The sequence below is a fragment of the Vicugna pacos genome, chromosome X (genome assembly GCF_048564905.1).
Source record: "Vicugna pacos chromosome X, VicPac4, whole genome shotgun sequence".
In the NCBI taxonomy this organism is placed as follows: Eukaryota; Metazoa; Chordata; class Mammalia; order Artiodactyla; family Camelidae; genus Vicugna; species Vicugna pacos.
This window is the reverse complement of record NC_133023.1, coordinates 110,443,616-110,463,491: the sequence shown is the minus strand read 5'-3', so window position 1 is coordinate 110,463,491 and position 19,876 is coordinate 110,443,616. Positions and strand designations below refer to the sequence as shown.

At 34.9% G+C, this 19,876-nt stretch overlaps 1 protein-coding gene across 1 annotated transcript in view; it reads left to right on the top strand.

The window, feature by feature from the left end:
- The window catches only part of ALG13 (ALG13 UDP-N-acetylglucosaminyltransferase subunit), a 61,202-nt gene extending 41,998 nt beyond the window's left edge, over positions 1–19,204 (top strand). Inside the window, 6 exon segments of the mRNA XM_015248832.3 lie at positions 1,379–1,450; positions 2,812–2,977; positions 9,670–9,858; positions 13,382–13,422; positions 15,712–15,892; positions 18,561–19,204. Coding sequence (XP_015104318.1) covers positions 1,379–1,450; positions 2,812–2,977; positions 9,670–9,858; positions 13,382–13,422; positions 15,712–15,892; positions 18,561–18,826 — 915 coding nt within the window. The 3' untranslated portion in view covers positions 18,827–19,204.
- The last annotated feature ends 672 nt before the right edge of the window (positions 19,205–19,876 follow it).

The window sequence follows — 19,876 nt, the reverse complement described above, 5'->3', positions numbered from 1 at the left end:
ACCTACCATGTACCCAGAAGGAGAACTGGAATATTTGTGAAGAAGTTGAATGACTACCCTCTATTCCTTAACTGTGATTAATCTTAACTTTGACAGCTTAATGTACTAAATTCTTGTTTTTACTGTTTAGGCAGTACATCTTAGGAAGGTGAAGAAAACTGATTCGTAATTCTCTTCCCCTTATTTCTCCTTCCTTTCCTTTGCCTCTGCTAGAGAAATAGTTTTTCCTTTCACTCTGTCATTACTGTTCTCATATCACAGTGCTTTTTATACCATCTCTTGATATAGCCACCCAAGTTGAGAAAGCAAGTAAAAATCTCACCTTCAGGGGTGACAAGAATAGACACTTTCTGTCCCTTTAATATCACTTGTCACACATTCCTTTTTGTTCTGAACTTAGTTTATCATACATCCCCAGTAGCTTTCAATCTCTTCATGATGTGCTCCACTCCCACTCCCCAGTCACAAAATCCATACAGATTTTAATTTTTTTCACAGCATTCTGAGGGAAGAGGACAGATGCAGGACTTAAAGATTTCCAGACACAGGGCTTTCTAAAAAACATGAACATTTATTCTTACTTATTTCCATGCCCAACTCTCAACCAAATCCTTCTTTAGAATTGTTCGGCATTCACACTGGGCCTTCTGAGCCAGGGCTAAAGTTTGCATTTGGGCAGGTCCTTTGGCTGTACTGGAAAACAAAGTTTAGAAACATGTAATCTTAGGCCCATGTTAAATTGGGCTCATCTTTGTCACAGGGTGGTTCCTCTTGTTTCCTGTGATTACTTCCCCTGAGTCCCTCTTGTATTCTTACTATTAGTACCAGTTTCTGCTGCTGGTTCATTTTTCTGTCATGACAATCTGTCATGCATCATTCTGATTCTTTTTAAATCATTTTTTATTTTCTTGAGCCAAAGGGGAATGGTGTTTGGATTATACTACATTCTGTTTAGATACGATGCAGCTGACCAACCAGTTATCCATCCTTGTCCCTAGCTATGTCTTTAGATGGAATGCTTTCTTTTAGTAACACTGTTGCTGACCCTACTGATTGTGAAGTTTTTAAGGCAAGAGAGGCCACTAAGAAAGTGTTTATATTACAATCCTCTGTTACATTGTAGTGTCTGCATTGGAACTAGAGTTGGATATGATCAGGGTTTCTGTAGATAGGAAATAAGAACAATCATGTAAGTCAGGCACTAGAATGATACCTTTTGGAGCGTTATCGTAGTAGTCACTTCCGAATTTGAATACTTTAATGATAGATCACTTTCGCTTAATTTCAGGAGATTTTGAGATGCAGCAGATCTTTTATTGATGTGTTGTGTGGTTTCTTGATTTCCCCCTTTTCAACTGTATTTCTGTATTCATTAAAGTCTCTTCAGGATAGAAGACCATGTTCTATGTCTCCTCAGGACACAGTTACCTCATACAACTACCCCCATAAGGTAATCTTTATAGTTTTATTTAGCAGTCAGTTGCAACAGTCTAAACAGAGGAAAATGAATTTTTTGTTCTCTGTGCCCTTCATCATACTTCAGAGAAGCTGCTTATTCCTGTCTTAAGTATTATTGTACTTTCTGATGCCTGGCACAGTAATTAGTAAATTCAGTCAACAAATTGATTGAGCATCTACTGTGTTTCAGACACTGTTCTGTGTGCTGGTGTCAGACTACTCATAGTCAGTCTACTCTGAACCTCTGATATAATGAGTGAGTTAATATAAATTACCTGTCAAGTGTATGTCATTTACTGAAACTTAAACGTAAAGCTGTCCTGTAGAATGGGAAGCTGGCATCAAAAAGGTAGCTGGACTGGAATTTGACACAACATTGTAAAATGATTATAACGCAATAAGAAAATGTTAAAAAAAAAAAAGGTAGCCGAAACCGTATAAGTGAATAATGAGTAAGATCATCCTGGGGAAGGGACGAGATTGAGAAGAGCCACTAGAACAGAGCCTGTGGATCACCAAATTTTAGAAAATGGGTGGAGAAGAATAGACAAGGAGGGAGGAAAAGCGGGAAAGTATATAATTATAGAAGCCCTAGGAAGAGAATATTTCAAGGAACAGTCAAGTATCAGTTGCTGCCAAGTGGTCAAGCAGCATAAGGACTAACACGAGTCTACTACAATTGTTACTATGGAGACCACTGTGACTTTGAATACAGTTTCTGAGGACCAGAGAGGGTAATAGCCACATTGCAGTGGGTAATAAGAAAATGGAGACTGCAGTGAGGACAGTGTGTTCAAGAAGGTTGTTACCATTTATTGAACATCTCTCTGTGCACAGCCCTGTAGTGTGTGCTGTGGCATAATCAGAAAAACAAATTGCAGTCTCATGAAGTTTTTTTAAAAAAGGAGAAAAGTACCTTTTCTGTTTAAAAAAAAGTGTGTATATGTGTGGAGAAATGTATATGTATGTAAAAATAAATATATAGTATAAATCTCTGGATAATGGTGCAAGAAACCCAGAGGTTACCTATTTGGGGAGGGAGGAGCTAGTTAGATGAAAGACAAGGGTTGGAGGGAAACTTTTCATTGCATACAATTTCATACTTGAGTTTTGAATCATGTTAATGTATTACTTTTCAGGAAAATATTAAAGGAAAAAATTAAAGCTCTCAAAGTAATCTGGGGTCTTCTAAAAGAAATAACCTAATCTTCCTATATTGGGTTTACATAAAGATTGACTTCTCAGTGTTTCAGTTATCAAAATAATATTTCCTGAAATTTAGGATCAGATAAGAGACTAATATTGTATGAGAAACCAAACTTAAGAATTCTGAACTTTCTTCCACACTTACAGGTGATGGTAAATTCTGCAGCAATTGCAGCTTCCTGTGCCAATAATGTTCCAGCTCCAGTCTTACCTAACTGTGCAGCGGCTAATCAACCTGGTAGTACTGCTTCAATTTCCTCACAGAATGCCATACAGCCTCTCTTTGTGTCTCCACTTACACAAGGCAGGCCAGGTAGGTTATTAGTGACTGCTTACTTTGGAAGCCTCTTTTCCTATTCATGAACATGCACATAAAACAGTTCTAGTGGTTAGATAGGATTATTTTCATCTCCAGTATTTAATTTGTTTAACCTACTTAATAAAGTATGTTCTGTAGTTGAGGAATCCATGAGATTTGAGAGCCAGGTTTTTGATTTTTTTTCTTGCAAATTTGGCTTTGATATGATTTCAGAGCTATCATTTTGCTACCCCATTAACAATTTAGAGGGCTTGTACTAGTTTTTCAAACTGTAATTTGGACACATTTTTGAACTTATCTATGAGCTTTGAGGTACTGGTAGTACCGATTTGTGAAGTGATTGTGGAATTCCAATGAGTTAATTATAATTTGAAATTCTCAGCAGAATTCTGGGAAAGTGGTGGCAGCCATAGCATAGGTTTTTAGTGTGTGTCCCCAAATAAAAATGGAAATAACAAAACCAAAACCCATGGGACAATGCTTACAATAAAACTAGGTGACAAGGTATCCCCATGAACTCCAAAATTTAAGTAGGTAGGGACAAATCACCAGTCACAAGACCTGCATGCTATCAGGGTCTATGCGGGAGCAAGAAGACGAAAGCATCAGGAATGTTGTCTATAGACCTGAGAACAGAGGAACCCCAAAGAGCTAATAAGAATTCACTGGAAAGTGGGGCAGCCAATTTGGAAGGAGCAGCTAAGACTGGGAAAGGATCTGACCTCTTCACTACTAGGTGAGTGCTTTGGGTATACGATAAAGGGACTGAAGGGCTTGGAACAGTTTGGCCCCTAAGAACTCTCAAAACTGACCTGTCAGGGCTCCTTTTTAGGATAATATTCTTCACCGGGGAGAAAGTGCTAGGAGTGGAATCATAATTGATGAGAATAGGGAAGAGAGCAGGTCCAGACTAAAGTTCAGGAGAAAAGAGCCAAGGAATCCTAGAAGCAGTCATGTTTTTAAGCACTACACAAAAGCCACAGAGAGAGCCCTATGAAGTTAGAAGAGCTTTCTTGTATTTCACCTCATTTTAAAGTTCATGAAAAAAATTTCATATAAAAATGAACAAAAGAAAAGTACTGAGGTCAAGTCATATACAAAGATGTTTTAAGGGGGGAGAAAAGCAGAATAACACCCCATAGACAATAAAAACATGTCAGAAATGTGCATGCTAAATAGAACTTAAAATAACCAAACCAACAACTATTTCAAACTGAGATAAAAACATTAATAAAATAATATAAAATATTGAAAAATAACATATCAGAATTAGAAAAACTCAGATGAGTTGACTGAACTCAGGAAAGCATTAGAAATGGAAGAAAGTCATTTTGGTAATGAAAACTAAACTATAAAGAACATGATCAAATATATATGGCAAGGGAAAGATGTAAGAAAGCGGGGAAATCGAAAATGAAGAAAATGAAGAGAAGGGTTCAAAAGTGACATACTGAAGTTAGTCAAAGGATATCAGATATTAATAGAAGTTCCTGAAGAAGAAAACCAAAGTAAGGGATAAGAATAAATACTAATAACTATAATTCAGAAATCTTTCCTGAAATTAAAACTTTGTAACTACATACTGAAACAGTACTCTGCATACCAGAGATTATTGAGCCAGAACAACCAGCGCTGGGATAGTCTAGTAAAACGACTAGGCTTGAAAGAAAAAGGAAGTCTTTTGATTGTCTAAATGACAAAGCCTATGGAGTATAAAAAAATAAAATGATAATCATTGAACTTTGACAGCAGTGCTTCATGCTAGAAGAAAATGGAGTAACATTTAAGGTAATGAAAAAATGTGTGAACCAAAGATTTTATATCCGAACTGATTTTCAAGCTTAGAGGGTAATGTATAAGAATTCAGAGAATATTATTCACATGAGCCCTTCCTGAAGAATCTACCAAAGATATGCTGTGAAGTAAGATAATCACTCGCCACATATGGCACTGTAAATTTTAATTAATTATGATTAAATGAAGTAAATCTTCTGTTGCTCTGTCACACTGACCACATACCAAGTGCTCAAAGCCACATGTGGCTAGTGTCTACTATATGGGACAGCAAGATACAGAATATTTCTACTATCACAGAAAGTTGTATTAGATGGATAACAGTATATTAGACAATGTGTTTTTGACTTTTAGACCACGAAAACAATGAGAGACATCAACATAAGACCTGATTGTAAGTGTGAAATACATAGTTACACAAAATGAGGGCTGAGAGGTTGATAATATACTATGTAAAAGCCTTATGTTTGGACACTGTACATATAGTATAGCTATTTTTTTTAATGGGAGAATTGAGACCACGTGCTGAGCATTTTTTTTTGATGCTTTCAATAATCACAGGTTCTTTTATTTAGATACTCAGATTGTTATTCTGAGATTGTAATGTCGGCTAAAACAAGTGAGTATGGGATATTAGTTTTATCCCCTGTGCCCTTGCAAACCAGAATCTCAGTATGGAAGAAAAGAAATACAGATGTACTAAAGAGGCCAAGGAAAAGCTTTTATGGCCTCATATTTGAATTGAAAGTATCAATATGAACTTGAGGTATTTTATCTTTAAATTTGTTTATTTCCTAGCTCTGTCCACTGAAAAGGGCTAGAAATAATGATGATCCTTAGCAATCAGTTTGTGGTATTGAAATCCATTTCTCACTTTAAAAAAACCAAACACCTTTCTGGAGAAATGTTTGGTTCCAGGTCTGGGTAGGAGATGTTTAAGATGAGCCTGGGTCATCTTGTCATGCCAGATAACAGGGAAGCTATCATAGAGTACTGGGGTCATGTCAGAAGGACTCAGGAGCCATCTTGAAGTGGTTCCTGCTGGCCAAAGATGGAAGATGGAACAGTTTGAGCTTCAACAATGATAATTACAATAGACTGGAACATATCAAATATATTAAATTTAAAAGTTCTCATGATATTTAAAAAATTGGTTCCCTTGGTATTAACAGATACAAACTACATAAAATAGATCAGCAACAAAGATTTACTGTATATAGCACAGGGAACTATATTCAGTATCTTGTAATAACCTGTAATGGAAAAATAATCTGAAAAAATATGTATAATATAAAACTGAAAAAAGTGATTCCCTTAATTGGATGATAGGAAACAAGTTCACTTTTCTTGAAAACTGGAAAATAAAGTGAAAGAATCAAGTATTTATCCTGCCTTTCTTATATGAACTGTCCTGCTGAGTAACTGAATAGTAGCGGGAAAATATTTAAGTATTCTGATCAGTGAAGAAGAAGTGGCAGAATATAATCGTTGTGCAGTCATTACTGAATGTTGATGAGTATTAAACAGCAATGGCTGTGGAGATTGCAAAGATAGACATTACTTTTAGATGTATCAAAGGAGTCAACCCCAAGTCTGATCCAGTCTTCTGGATCTAGCTGCCTATTTGCAGGAAATACAAGAGCCTGTTGAAATGCACCATGAATATATAATCAGCCAGCTCTAGACTGGGAAACCCCACAGATCAAGGGTACAGATTCTTCAAAAGAAAAATTGAAATGAGAAGAATGGAGAAAGGACCAATAGGTTGAAAGAGATTCAATATATCAACTTTAAAAAACTGTCCAGGGGTGCTCATTTGGGTGACAAAACTCTTAAAACTACAAAGAAGTGATTACTATGAAAGTCAGGATAATAGTTAATTATGGTGGGAGGAAGAGGAGCATGATTGGGATGGGGGTGCATGGAAATTTTCTGGAATGACTGGCAAAGTTTTCTTTCTTAACCTGGATAGCATCCACCTGAAAATAATTCATTCGATTTGTTTTCTGTATCTGTTTTATTTATAATTTAGAAATTAAGTGCTTAATCACAGTGCCTGGAACAAAACATGCAATATATATGTTCATTAAACACCATAAACATTTTTCATTGGAAATGTTAACGTAGACCCTGGTTTTACTACTTTGTGCTAATTATAAGGGAAAATGTTAGCTGTCTGCTTCCAGCAAATGTCTGAGCTTAAAAACAAGTGACAAGTGAGTCAAGCATTGTAATGCCTCATTTATGTAGAATAATTGAAAGTTTATCCTTTAAATGCCAGATTTGTGTTTTTTATAAATATTTCTAAAAATGTATACTGCCTTCATTTTACTTTTTGTTAAGTCATTTGTGAACCTCAGTTATAACTCTACTAGGTAATGGCTGCTCTTTATCATTCCTGTCAGTCCTGTCAGTCCTCTAGATGAAACAACTCATGTTTTCCATTGTTATTCGTGTGTCTATCTGGTAGCCCCATCCCATCCTTCTTTAAGTTACTTTCTATCTGCCAGGTAACTAGATGCCATGATTGATTTTATTATGAGTGTCCTCATAAGGCATTAAATCCTGTTAACTGAGGGTTTTAGTAACTGTTTTGGACTGCTTTTGCCCAGGCTAGAACTAGTGGCTCACTTGCTCTGGATGCAAGGTTTAAGGGAGTGTCAAAAAACCCCACAACGATCAAGATAAATAATACTTCAGTGCACTATTTAAAAAACAAAGATCAGTGCAGAAAAATCCATGAAAAACAAAGTACCAAAATTTTAAATAAGGACAGTAACTGTGGGCCAGGCTTAGGGTGAGTGAGGCACTCACTTTTGGGGTAATGCAAGTGCAGGCTTGGAGCCTGTCTTTTATAATTTTGATACTTTCTGTATCATGGGTTTTTATTGTTGTTGTTGCTTTAATTTTGTGGCCCTTTAAATTTCACACCTCACTGCACCCTAGTCCCAGCCCTGCCCTTTGATCTCTAGAGGTAGGGTCTTACTATATATATTCATGTTCTCTTCTGGAATGTCCTGAAGCAGACTGCAGCTACATGGACAGGGGGAAATAAGCTTTCTGAATGTGTTTCATTGGTTTCCATTAATATTTTAGAAAAATTTGCTTCCATTGTCCTGGGTCCATCCCTTGAACTATACTATACCTGTTAAGCCCATAGAGCCCTGTTAAATCTTTGAATTAGGTGCTCATGCATCTCTAGGGCACCTGGGGATTTTAAAAGCTTTTTCTTATGGAGCTTATTGTAATATGCATTTTAAAAGGAAGGTGAATTCAGACAGAGTAACCTCCAAATTTCTTCTACCGTTGATTTTCTCAGGCCCATGAGAACTTACATAGCTACATCTATGTCTAGTAGTAGGTTTTTACCTAATAATCATAAATACATTCTACTGTCTTTAGCTAGTTGAACTTACTCAGTTTGCTTTTTAAAAAATGGTGTGATTTGTGTGCCAGTTTAAAAGGAGTGAGAGTGGAGCTTTATTGAAGCCATTATTTTATAGGCAACAAATCCATAAAGTCTAAAGAGCATTTGGAGATGTTCTAAAATTACTCTTTTAAATCTGTAAAAGTAGAGATTTCTACACATAAGGCAAAACTCCAAAACAGTTATTTGAGCAAGTGTTTAAAATTTATTGTTTTAATTTAGATACAGTAAAATTCATTTTTTGGTGCCCTGGGTTTTGACAATGCATAGTTGTGTAACCACCACCACAATCATGAGAGAACAGTTTTATCACTCTAAAAGAGTTGTTTATCAAGTTTTAAATCACCCTAAGACATAGATCTCCTATTAATATTAGCCTGTGACTGTATAAAGGATATAGATAAATGTATTGTTAGAATTTATGTTGATTAGTGAAAGCAATGTGGATTACTTCTAATACTTAGCCTTAAATTCCTCTTGCTAAATTACCAGAATAACAAATTCAGCTTGTGTGGACTGTTCCTGTACTAAACTAAGCGTTCTGAAATTCTCAATTAAACCTTTACTGAACAATGAGACTAAACTTTCTATACTTCTCAGGGATAAAATTATAATGCAGGTGACACAGTGGTAAGATTTAGTGCTTGAATTTCTAAATCAGCTAAAATGTTCAATTAAACATGAAGGATTGTGTCATTCATCTTTCAAAAAATTTAATAAATATTTAGCATACTATGTATATATGGAGATACTTATTTTCACTAGATTGGAACCACACTGTTTCCTTTATTATCATAGAGGAATATATTTATACTTAAACATAATTGTATTTGAGTTTATTATGTCAAAAACTGTGAAGCTCCTAAATGAGTATTACTTTTAAACTATAATAACACTTATAGAAAGTTAAAGGGATAAGATAGTTGATCTAGCCTATCTGTTTTAGATTCTGTATGTCCTTAGAAATGGAACTGTCACAATTTAGAGTTCCCCCTGTATTCCTCTGATGCTACCAAGTAGAAACCTTCAAATTGCTTAAATCTATAATCTATGCAATTTAGTCTCTCTTATTAGCTTCTACATCTTGTGATTTGGCAAATGGCTGAAAATATCCTTAACTTTGTAGTAAACTAGGTAAAAATTTTGCTTTCATGGTACTTTTTATGGTACCTGTTAGCTGATATTCAAAATCTTGATAATCAGACCTCTGTAGCTTCTGTTTTTTTTTCCTTTTAATTTCAAGTAATTTCCTTAACCCAAAAATAACCTGTAATGAACTCCTCATTTTCAACTGACATGTCTAGGAGAATATGGGCAATTTACCTTCTAGGTTTTTGTTTTTAAGTCAAATCATGAGAATTAGAGTTGCTTGACGATATTGGGAACTCAAAAGAAATGGAATATGATCTATTGCTTATAAGGTGTTACAGTTGTGCATTGCTACTTCGTTTTGTTTCTTTTTTAGTGATTGCTTCACCATCCTATCCATACCTCTCTGCTCCTATTCCTGCTGTCTCTCTACCACCACCACCACCACCTCCACCTCCTCCACCACCACCACCTCCTCCTCCTCTTGAGGTGGGAGAAGCTTCAAACTTACTACCACCACCTCCACCTTATTCCTGTGATCCAAGTGGCAGTGATCTGCCTCAAGGTAAGTAGATTTTGAGACTTCGGTGAGGGTTACTTAGTTCTGAGCATTTTTTTTTTAAATCTTAGAGCATATCTCTCTTTGGTTGAGGACAAGGTGAGGGACCAAAAGGAAATTGACTTAAGAGCATAATGCTAGGTAAGTGACTAAGGAAAGGAGCAACTGAAAGCTGGGAATATCTTCTGCATAATCAAGGAATGGATGGTTGAGCTGACCTATGCTGCTTTTCTAGGTAGCTACACATCTGCTCTGAAGAAGATTATCAACTGGATATCTACTTTCTCAGCTATTTTTCTTGAAAAGCAGGAGTTGATGATAAATTTTTCTCCTTTTCTTAAATGACTACCCCAAGTGAATGAAATTGTTGCAATCTTGGTATTTAGGATTCCAAATGAATTTTGAAGAATTGGAAAAGATTTTGAGGGGAGGAATTGGGGATCTGATCTGCCTTGGATTTCAGAACCATGTGTTGTTTCCTTAATTAAACTAAGGAGTAGCCTTCCATTGGAAGTTCTTTGTTACCCCTCAGTTTGGCAGTGTATCTCAAAAGAAAATTGTAGTTGAAAGTTGTTTGCAGCTTATTTATACTTTTTTGTTGTTGTAACAGTTCTTTGATTTTTTTCTAGTTGCTTCTCTATTTTGGTTTTTTTCAGCTCCTAAGTTAGTTACCAAGATCTTCAACTCCGTTCTGTTCTTTTTCTCTTCCTTAAAACTTCATTATTAACTTTATGTATATGATTCTTAAATCTGTCTAGCTTTAGCCTCTACCTACTTGCTGGACTTTTTCACTTGGCGTTCTTACTTTTATTTTAGACTTTATCTCCCTCCTTTCTTCTCTTTAGGCCATGCAAAACATTGACTCTTCTTGGTTTCCCGTTTTGTTAATATGGTATGATTTCCATCTAATTTACCCACTGTCTAAACCCTGATCCATTTACTCCTGTCCCCTTAGCTACCTATCCCTGCCCAAGATTTACTCAGCACATAATGCTGATTTTGCCTTCTCCAACATTTTATTATGAGAATGTTTAAACATACATGGAATTAGAATTTTAAAATGAATAGTCATATATCCACCACCTGTATTCTGTCGTTAACCTTTAACTGTACTTGGATTACTACATATTTCTCCATCCTTTCCTCCATCTGCCTCTCTGCCCATCAATTAGTCCATCTTTTTGGTGCATTTCAAAGTAAATTATAGACATCGACATTCTTCCTCATAAAACCTTCAGCATATACCTATCATTAACTAGAGTTTGGTATTTATTTTTTCTTTTGATGTGAAACTTACATATCATGAAATGCACAAATCTTAAATATACACTTGCTCAGTTTTCAGAAATGAGTACATGCACCTGTGTAACCCAAATCCCCATCAAGGTATAAAATATTACCATTACCCCACAAAGTTCCCTCATGCCCCTTCCCAGTCTTTCCCTACTCCCATCTCTGATTAGCTCCAGAGAAAACCACTGTTCTGATTTTTTTTCTGCCATAGTTTCACCTGTTTTAGAATTTCATGTAAAAATAATCATATAGAATGTACTCTTTATGGAAGGCTTATTAAACTCAACATAATGTTTCTGAGATTCTTCCATGTTGCTGCATGTCAGTAGTCTGTTTGCTTTTATTGCTGAATAGTGTTTCTTTTTACGGATATCCTACAGTTTGTCCATTCTCCCGTTGAGGGACGCCTGGGCTATTTTCTAGTTTGGGTCTGTTATGAATAAAGCTGCTGTGAACATTCTTGTAAAAGGCTTTGCAAACGTATGCTTTCATTTCCTTTGGGCAGATACCTACAAGTGAAATAGATGGGTCATAGTAGGTGAATTGATGAGTCATAGTACGTGTTTGTTTAGTTTTATAAGAACAAGAACTCTGGTCACTTGGTTTTCTACTCCTAAGCCTTTGCTAACATGGTGATTCTACTCGAATTCTCTCTCCCTCTACTCTTCCATCTAACTTCCTATTATTTAAACCCTGTCATTTTCATGACCCCACCCCCTCAATTGCATTTCAGAGTTTTTGAGTTCTTATAGTCCTTACCTGCCACATTTTTTTAACAGCTTGAGATATAATTCACATATCATACAAGACAGCCATGTAAAGTGTATAATTCAGTGCTTTTCAGTGTATTAACGTATTTGTGCAACCATCACTGCTATCTAATTTCAGAACATTTTCATCACCCCAAAAAGTAACCCCGTACACGTTAGCAGTTACTCCTCATTCTCCCTGGCCCTGGCAACCGCTGTTCTATTTTCTGTCTCTGTAGATTGCCTGTTCTGGACATTTCCTATAGATGGAATCTCACAATATGTTGTCTTCTGGCTGACTTCTTTCACTTAGCATAATGTTTTCAAGGTTCACCCGTATTGTAGCATGTATCAGTATTCTTTTTTATGGCTGAAAAACATTCCATTGTGTATATATACCATATTTTATTATCTTTTTTTTAGTTGAAATATAGTCAGTTTACAATGTTTATTATCTATTTATGGACATTTGGGTTGTTTCCATTCGTGCTATTGTGAATAATATTGCTATGGATATTTTGTATACAAGTTTTGTTTTGTTGTATGTATATACCACAGGGTGGAATCCCATGCCATTTGTGAATTTACTTCCTGCTATTATCTTTTCACATTCTTTAGCTTGAGCATCAGGCTTTATGCTATACTCCCACCTAACAGTCAAAATACAAGCTGAGTATTTTAAAGTGACAGTAAATACATTTGTATGTGTTGAGAGTCTCCAACATAAGAAAAGGGGTTTTCTGAGAGTTTCTTAGTGGAACTCAAGTTATCTTATGTATAAGAATATACATGGATCCCAGATTAATCAGTAAAAATACATTTAGAGATATAATTAGAGTGTTAAGGCTATCCCTCTTCCCTCATACATCTAGTTTTTGTTCATTTATAAAATATTTTAATTAAGTTCTGTGTCTGAAGAAATTTTATCATCTCTGGATATAACTGTTTCGAGTTACCATGCTCATTGCCTCCTCTCTTTGGAGTTCCAGTGGTGGTACATTAGTCATGTTATGTAAAAAAACAAGGTGAATTATTTCAAACAGTGCTAAGTATCTCAGTAGGCATCACTAATCTTGGCATTTGAAGAGCATTAGTTTGTACTATGTAGTAGCTCCATTAGCTGAAGACCAATATGATTTCATATGTAGCATATTTGTATTAAAGTAAACTTTTAGTCTTGAGACAAGCAAGAAAATGCCATTACTAGATTCTGCCTAAATGTTGGCAGAGTAGCATTCGTGTAACATCTGCCTAATATTAAGAATAGAAATAAAATATGTATTTGGTGATTAAACCTTGGATCAGAAAATGGTATTATCTATAGTGGTAGGTAAATGGTTATTTACTATAAGGTAGGATTGAGGGTTGTATTGATATGGGAAGACTATATTTGTTATCTGCCTTAATACTCAAAGAGAAAAGCTTTTAAGTGGTAGTTTTAATTGATTATGTCATCTAGTTACTAAAATTAAAATTTTTAATTTTAGATACAAAAGTTTTGCAGTACTATTTCAATCTGGGATTGCAGGTAAGAATCCTGTAAAAATTGCTTTGATAAACTAACTCTATATTAAAAATATAACTTGTTTTGGTATTAACATAATCAGATTCTTTTTTTAAAATTTTATTTTATTGAGTTATAGTCAGTTTACAATGTTGTGTCAATTTCCAGTGTAAAGCACAATTTTTCAGTCATACATGAACATACATATATTCCTTGTCATATTTTCGTCATGAGCTACCACAAGATCTTGTATATATTTCCCTGCTATAGAGTATAAACTTGTTTATCTATTCTATATATACCTGTCAGTATCTACAGATCTCGAACTCCCAGTCTGTCCCTTCCCACCCTTCTCCCCTCTGGCAACTGCAAGTTTGTATTCTATGTCTATGAGTCTGTTTCTGTTTTATATTTAAGTTCATTTGTCTTCTGTTTTTTTTTTATTTTAGATTCCACATATGAGCGATATCATATGGTATTTTTCTCTTTCTGGCTTACTTCAGTTAGAATGACATTCTCCAGGGACATCCATGTTGCTGCAAATGGCATTATGTTGTTGTTTTTATGGCTGAATAGTATTCCATTGTATAAATATACCACAACTTCTTTATCCAGTCATCTGTTGATTTAAAACCCACGATCGCTGTGAGACTTATTTCTGTCTAATATCTCTATAGATAACATAGGTTGGGTTTTCTACTTTAGTCTACTAGTGCTTCAGTTTCTTTTATAAAATAGTTGCTGTGGCCCTCTCTCTCTCCCTCTTTGGAGACTGCCCGCACTTTGTTTATGGAGTGTGTACTTACTTCTACTCTAACCTGAGCACCCAACCCCCAACACCTCGTGGCCTTTCTCTTGCCTTTCGATATATCTCTAAATAAGTCTACCTTTACTCAAAAAAAAAAAAGGTTGCTGCAAGTGGGGGCTGTACATATTACAACCTTAGCATTTGTTGGCCTCCATCTTTTAACATCACATGCCAACTCTTTGCTATGTTTTTCTGTCTCAAAATAACAAATGGATTATTTATCCAGCTTCCGAAAGCATTTCTGTAGCTATTTCTGTATTTCATGCAAAAAGTAATTAGACTAATTCAAAGACGTTTAAAAAGCTGTATTATTTTTAAAGCACTCATGTGCTCATAGATGTTTGCCAAACACTGATTTTCACCACTTCCCTAAGTGGTAGAAGGGGGAGTACTGACAGATATCTTACTATCACTGAAACGCATCTGTGATTTCAGATAAGAACTCTTTTACTTTATTCTTGCAGGGATCATTTTCCCACTGAAATACACTTATAAGATAGCAAGATGGCATATTTCATGAAAAGAAATGATGCATCTTAAGATTTGGGAGATGATAGCAAACTTGATAGTCTCCTAAATAGTACTCAGATTAGCTCATATTTTCTAAGACACTGATTTCCCTAAAACCTTGCACATATTTCCAGAAAACTGTCTTCCTCAACTGGCACATATTTATGTATTAAGAGTAGTGGAGTGGGTTTTTGTTCTTTGAGATGATATTTCCTAAAACCAGTTTCAAGAATTTAAAGTGCTTGCCCCTTCAGTTATGTTTATTTATTATAGTCACATGTGGAAACATTGTGATTCATTCCACAAGGCTGAAGCATTTTAAAATATTCTACCTCATATTACATCATGGGAACACAAGGAAACACAGAATAGATATTCTAATATTTTCTCATATTAAAAGTAAAAGCATTCATTATAGTACATCTGGAAAATACTAATTATAAAGAACACTGAAACCACCTGTACAACCATTGTATACTTTGATATACTTCCTTACAGCTTATTTATTTTACAAAATATGGGCTATGCTATGTAATTTTGGAAACTTGTAAGTTAAACAATATGGACACTTTTTCTTTAAATATTTGACAGCATGATTTTTTTTATTGCCTGTGTTGTATTCCATCATGGATATATCATAATTCATTCATCCAGTTTTCTATTATTGAATATTTAGGTTGTTAAATGTTTTTTGCCTTTAAAAATAATGCTATAAAAGACATCTTTGTATGCAGATCATTGTGTATATTTCTAACTTTCTTAGGATGCTATCTTTTAAAAGAATTTCTAGGTTCAAATAGGAGATACAGATGCTGCAAAAGATCTTAACGTTGTAAAAAAGAATAGATTTCCTAAATGTCATATTATTTAGTTCAAAAGTCATTGCTACCCCATCTGAAAATCGTGGCCCAACTTTTTTTTTTTTTAGTGGAGAATGGTACTGCTTTAAGAAAAGGGAACAGTAAAGTGTTTGTTTTTTCCCCTTCTTGCCCAAGTGCTATCACCACAGCTACTGGCACTCCATGGTGTATGTGCCACAGATGCAGCACCAGCACCTTCATGTAGAGAATTATCCAGTCTATACTGAGCCACCTCCTCTGGTAGATCAAACCATTCCTCAGTTGTACAGTGAGGTGGGGAGACAAGATGGCACACAGTCAGAAATATCAGCAAATGGTGAGTATGTAATGAGTTTCCCTGAAAGATAGACAATTGAATTTTATTGTGTGTAATTTAATTATAGCCTTCAGATATTTCATTAGGTCCATATACTAAACCAGCATTTCTTAAAGCATGGTATGTGGACCTCTTTGGGTCTCTGGGACCCTTTTAAGGGATCCATGAGGTTTAAAAGTATTTATCATAATACACAGATTTTATTATCTTTTTCACTGTATTACATTTGCATTAAGAGTACAAAAGTCAGTGGTGGGTAGAATTGCTGGCACCTAAACACAAATCAAGACAGGGGCACCAAACTGCTAGTAATTAGTGTCTTCCTCACTGCCAAATACTCATGATCCAAAAATGCCAGTTTTATTTATTTTTTGTTTGATCAAAGACATTTCTTATTTTAGTAAATTTTTATCTTTGAATAATTATACTTAATATTCTGTGCGACAAAATAGGAACTATTCATAAAGCACTTTGCATACTGACGTATGATGATTAACTTTAAAGGATTTGTGAGCTTGAGTTTCGAGCTGAACTAGCTGACTTTTCATAGAACTCTATTTTTACTTGAAAGAATAATAGACCAACTATCGTTATTCAGACTTGGGAATCTGACAAACATTTTCTCAAATGAACTACATAAGCCTATCACTTCAAGAAAAACAGCTGATAGTATTTTTTGTCAAAGATAAAAATTCTAACTTTCAAATACAAGTTTTCCAAAATTCTAGTATTTATTTGCCACTGTGAGCTTGACAGCTTCGCAATACTTAATTAACTCTTCTAATAAAATAGATAGTGGAGGGCTATTAATGTGGTTTCTTACATTGTATAAATGAAATGTGTCAACATTTGGGAGATCTGTATAACCCAGTGAACTAATACTTTACCAGTTACCAATGTTATGATGTTGCCTGTGCATGATTCTGTTAAAGATCTATCCAAAATGCAAGGTAAGACAATGGATTTTAATGTTAACAAAATATGAAAAGTTCACATTGCTACTGACCTCCAAGAAATTACCACTTACCTAGTTTTGGTGTAGCATCAAAAAATATCTACAGTTATTTGAAAAGGGTAGTTATTAAGACTTCTCTCTTTTCCAACTACATATCTGTATGAGGCCAGATTTCCTTCATATATTTAAACTAAAACAATGTATCGTAATAGGTTAAATACAGAAGCAGTTATAAGAATCCAGCAGTCTTCTCTTAAGCCACACATTAGAGATTGCACAAGTGTAAAACAGTTCCACTTGTCTTACAACTTTTTTTGAAAATAGACTCATTTGTCATAAAAATTTGTACTAACATTATAGGCTTATTTTTACATGAAGTAATATTTTTAACTTTCTCAGTTTAATTCCTAACGTGGTAAATATTGGTATATAAAACCCACACAAACAAAAGCTATTTGAGATCCTCAGTTTTTAAGAGTGTAAGGGGATCCTGAGACCAAAAAGTTTGAGATCTCCATGCCAAACCATAAGGGTAGTTGCTCTTTATGAGTTCACGGTATAATATAGATGGGGAAGCATTTTGAAGAATAGAATCTTTGGACTACCCTTCTTAGAATTGACAGGACGTAGAAGAAGCGATGTGGACTAACCTAACCAAATCTGTTTTCCATTCTAGCACTGCTGCTTGATGGTTGTGATTCCGGCTAAGTTACTTAACCTCCCTAAGCCTGATTTTCTGTAAAATGGGAAATATTATATTTTATGACTTGCCAGGGTTGTTGTAAGAAGTAAATAAGACCTTATATGTTTAAGTATACTGTGCCTGGTGCATGTGAGGGATGGGAATTTTCTTCCTCTCCTCTCTTTTCTTAAAGCATATTAATGGTTTTGGAATACTGGCACTATAGAATCTTATCCCTTGTGTGGTGGTGTGATGTGGCCCATGGAAATAAAAATTAAAGTATCAGTGTACCATATGTCTTTTATAGAGCTATTTTTAACTGTAGTAAATACAAGACAATGGCTGTCTTAATTTCACAAAATGAACTAATCTTAAGTTATCCCAATTAACTTGGAGGGCTCTTTTTAAAAAATACATAGTCACTGTAATAAGGTAGGAACATCGTTTGTTATCACTGAAACTGATTCATGGTAGTGAAAGTGCTGTAAAATTAAAATTATGTTAGCATCTTAATGACATTCAAGAGATGACACTTAAATGTTTGGTCCTAAAGAGGATGCTCTTCAGAACTTTACCTTCAAGTATAGACTAGACTGTAAAACCACCTGAGTTTTTAATTGCTTAAAGTTACACAGAATGGTTATCTGGATGGTATGTGTTAATGTTGGAAAACTATTTCATAACAATTGTGATCAACTCTTAAAAGAACTTAATTGACTAGAATGACTCTAGAGAACGTTTCTTTATGTATTTTAGTCTAAATCATCCCAGAAAGATAGCTGTCTATAGGTAGAATACATTTGACACATTGTACACACATATGTATTTTTTTAATTAGGAAATTTTCATCTAATCTTTTAGTAGCCTGTTTTAGTCACTAATGTTCATCTCTAAAGCTCTCCTGCTATAATTGCTATGATCTTTCTTATAGTTAGTGGTAAATTTCATTTTTACCCATAGGAACATCCATTTATATTGATATTTAGTTAATCTTTGTATATGACGTGTACTGTATGTGTTCTTTGTTTCAGGTACTTTTCCAAATGCTGACCCTGCCTCTGTCCCTCATGGAGCAGTCTATTATCCAGTGATGTCAGATCCCTATGGGCAGCCACCTTTGCCAGGTTTTGATTCTTGCCTTCCTATTGTGCCGGATTATCCTTATGTTGCACCCTGGCATCCAGTCAGTGCAGCATATGGTGGTTCTTCTCAAATTCATGGTGCTATGAATCCTGGGCCACTTGGCTATATTGCTTCACCTCCCTCAGCTTCTCATTATGTACCTCAGAATATGTAAGATGCAGCAGTATTAAGTATTCTTGCACTGCCATTTTTCTTGCTGTTTTGGTTTTTAAAAAGTATTTTATGTTAGTGTTTAAGTGATTTAGATAGTTACAGTGGTTACTATTGTATTTGTCTTTAAGGTTATTTTATCTTTTGATTTAAAATAGTACTTTAAAGGAGTATTACGTTGGGTTGTGAATAAGGAAATTCAGATGGATGTACAACTAGCCCCATATTGAGCATACCTCATTGTAGTCAGCTCTTTTCCTGTCAGCCAGCTTGTCAACTTTGTATTAGCTGATGGTACCAATTGATAAAAGGAATAAATCATAAGAACTATTTCCTTGGTTCAGATGTCATACATCATATTAAACCATGAAAAATTGGAAAAGCTTCTACTTTTTTCTTGAAAATAAAACAACAAAACCAAGAACATTTGCTTCTGGGTAACTAACTTAATAATATTAAATGAGATAGCTCTTCACATTTAAGAATTGTCTGAACTGAGTTGTGTTCTATGATATTAATCAGTTTCGAAGGCACATGGTGCTCTGATTTAGATTTATCCCATATGCTATCGTTTAATATTGGATTTATGTAACTTTTACTGCACAGTATTGAATTGATGTCCTTTGCACAGTTAGCAGTAAATAAAAATTAGCATTTAAAATTGCTAAAATGTGAAATTTTCTTCTCTTTTGCTTTTTCATGGCAGGGAAGAGTACCAGACTGTTGATTGTTCCAGTATGTTTCCCCCCTGGTGTTTTGGTTGCCAAAAAATGTGAATTTATAGCATGAGCTGGCGGGGTCAGTTGAAATGTTATTTAGTCTCAACACATTGCAATGCATATTACCATATCTAGTTATTTTCCCTTGAGAATGTTCCTTTAAGTTGTATTTCTGTTTTTTTTAAATCTGTTAATTCCCTTATGAAACTTTAATCTAGACTTACTTTCTCATTGTTCTATACTTCTAATAGTTGTTGAATCTTATAATTTTTGCTTTTAGATTTACCTTGTATCTCTCCAGACCTGCCTAGTCTGACTTTCTGAGACATATTTCA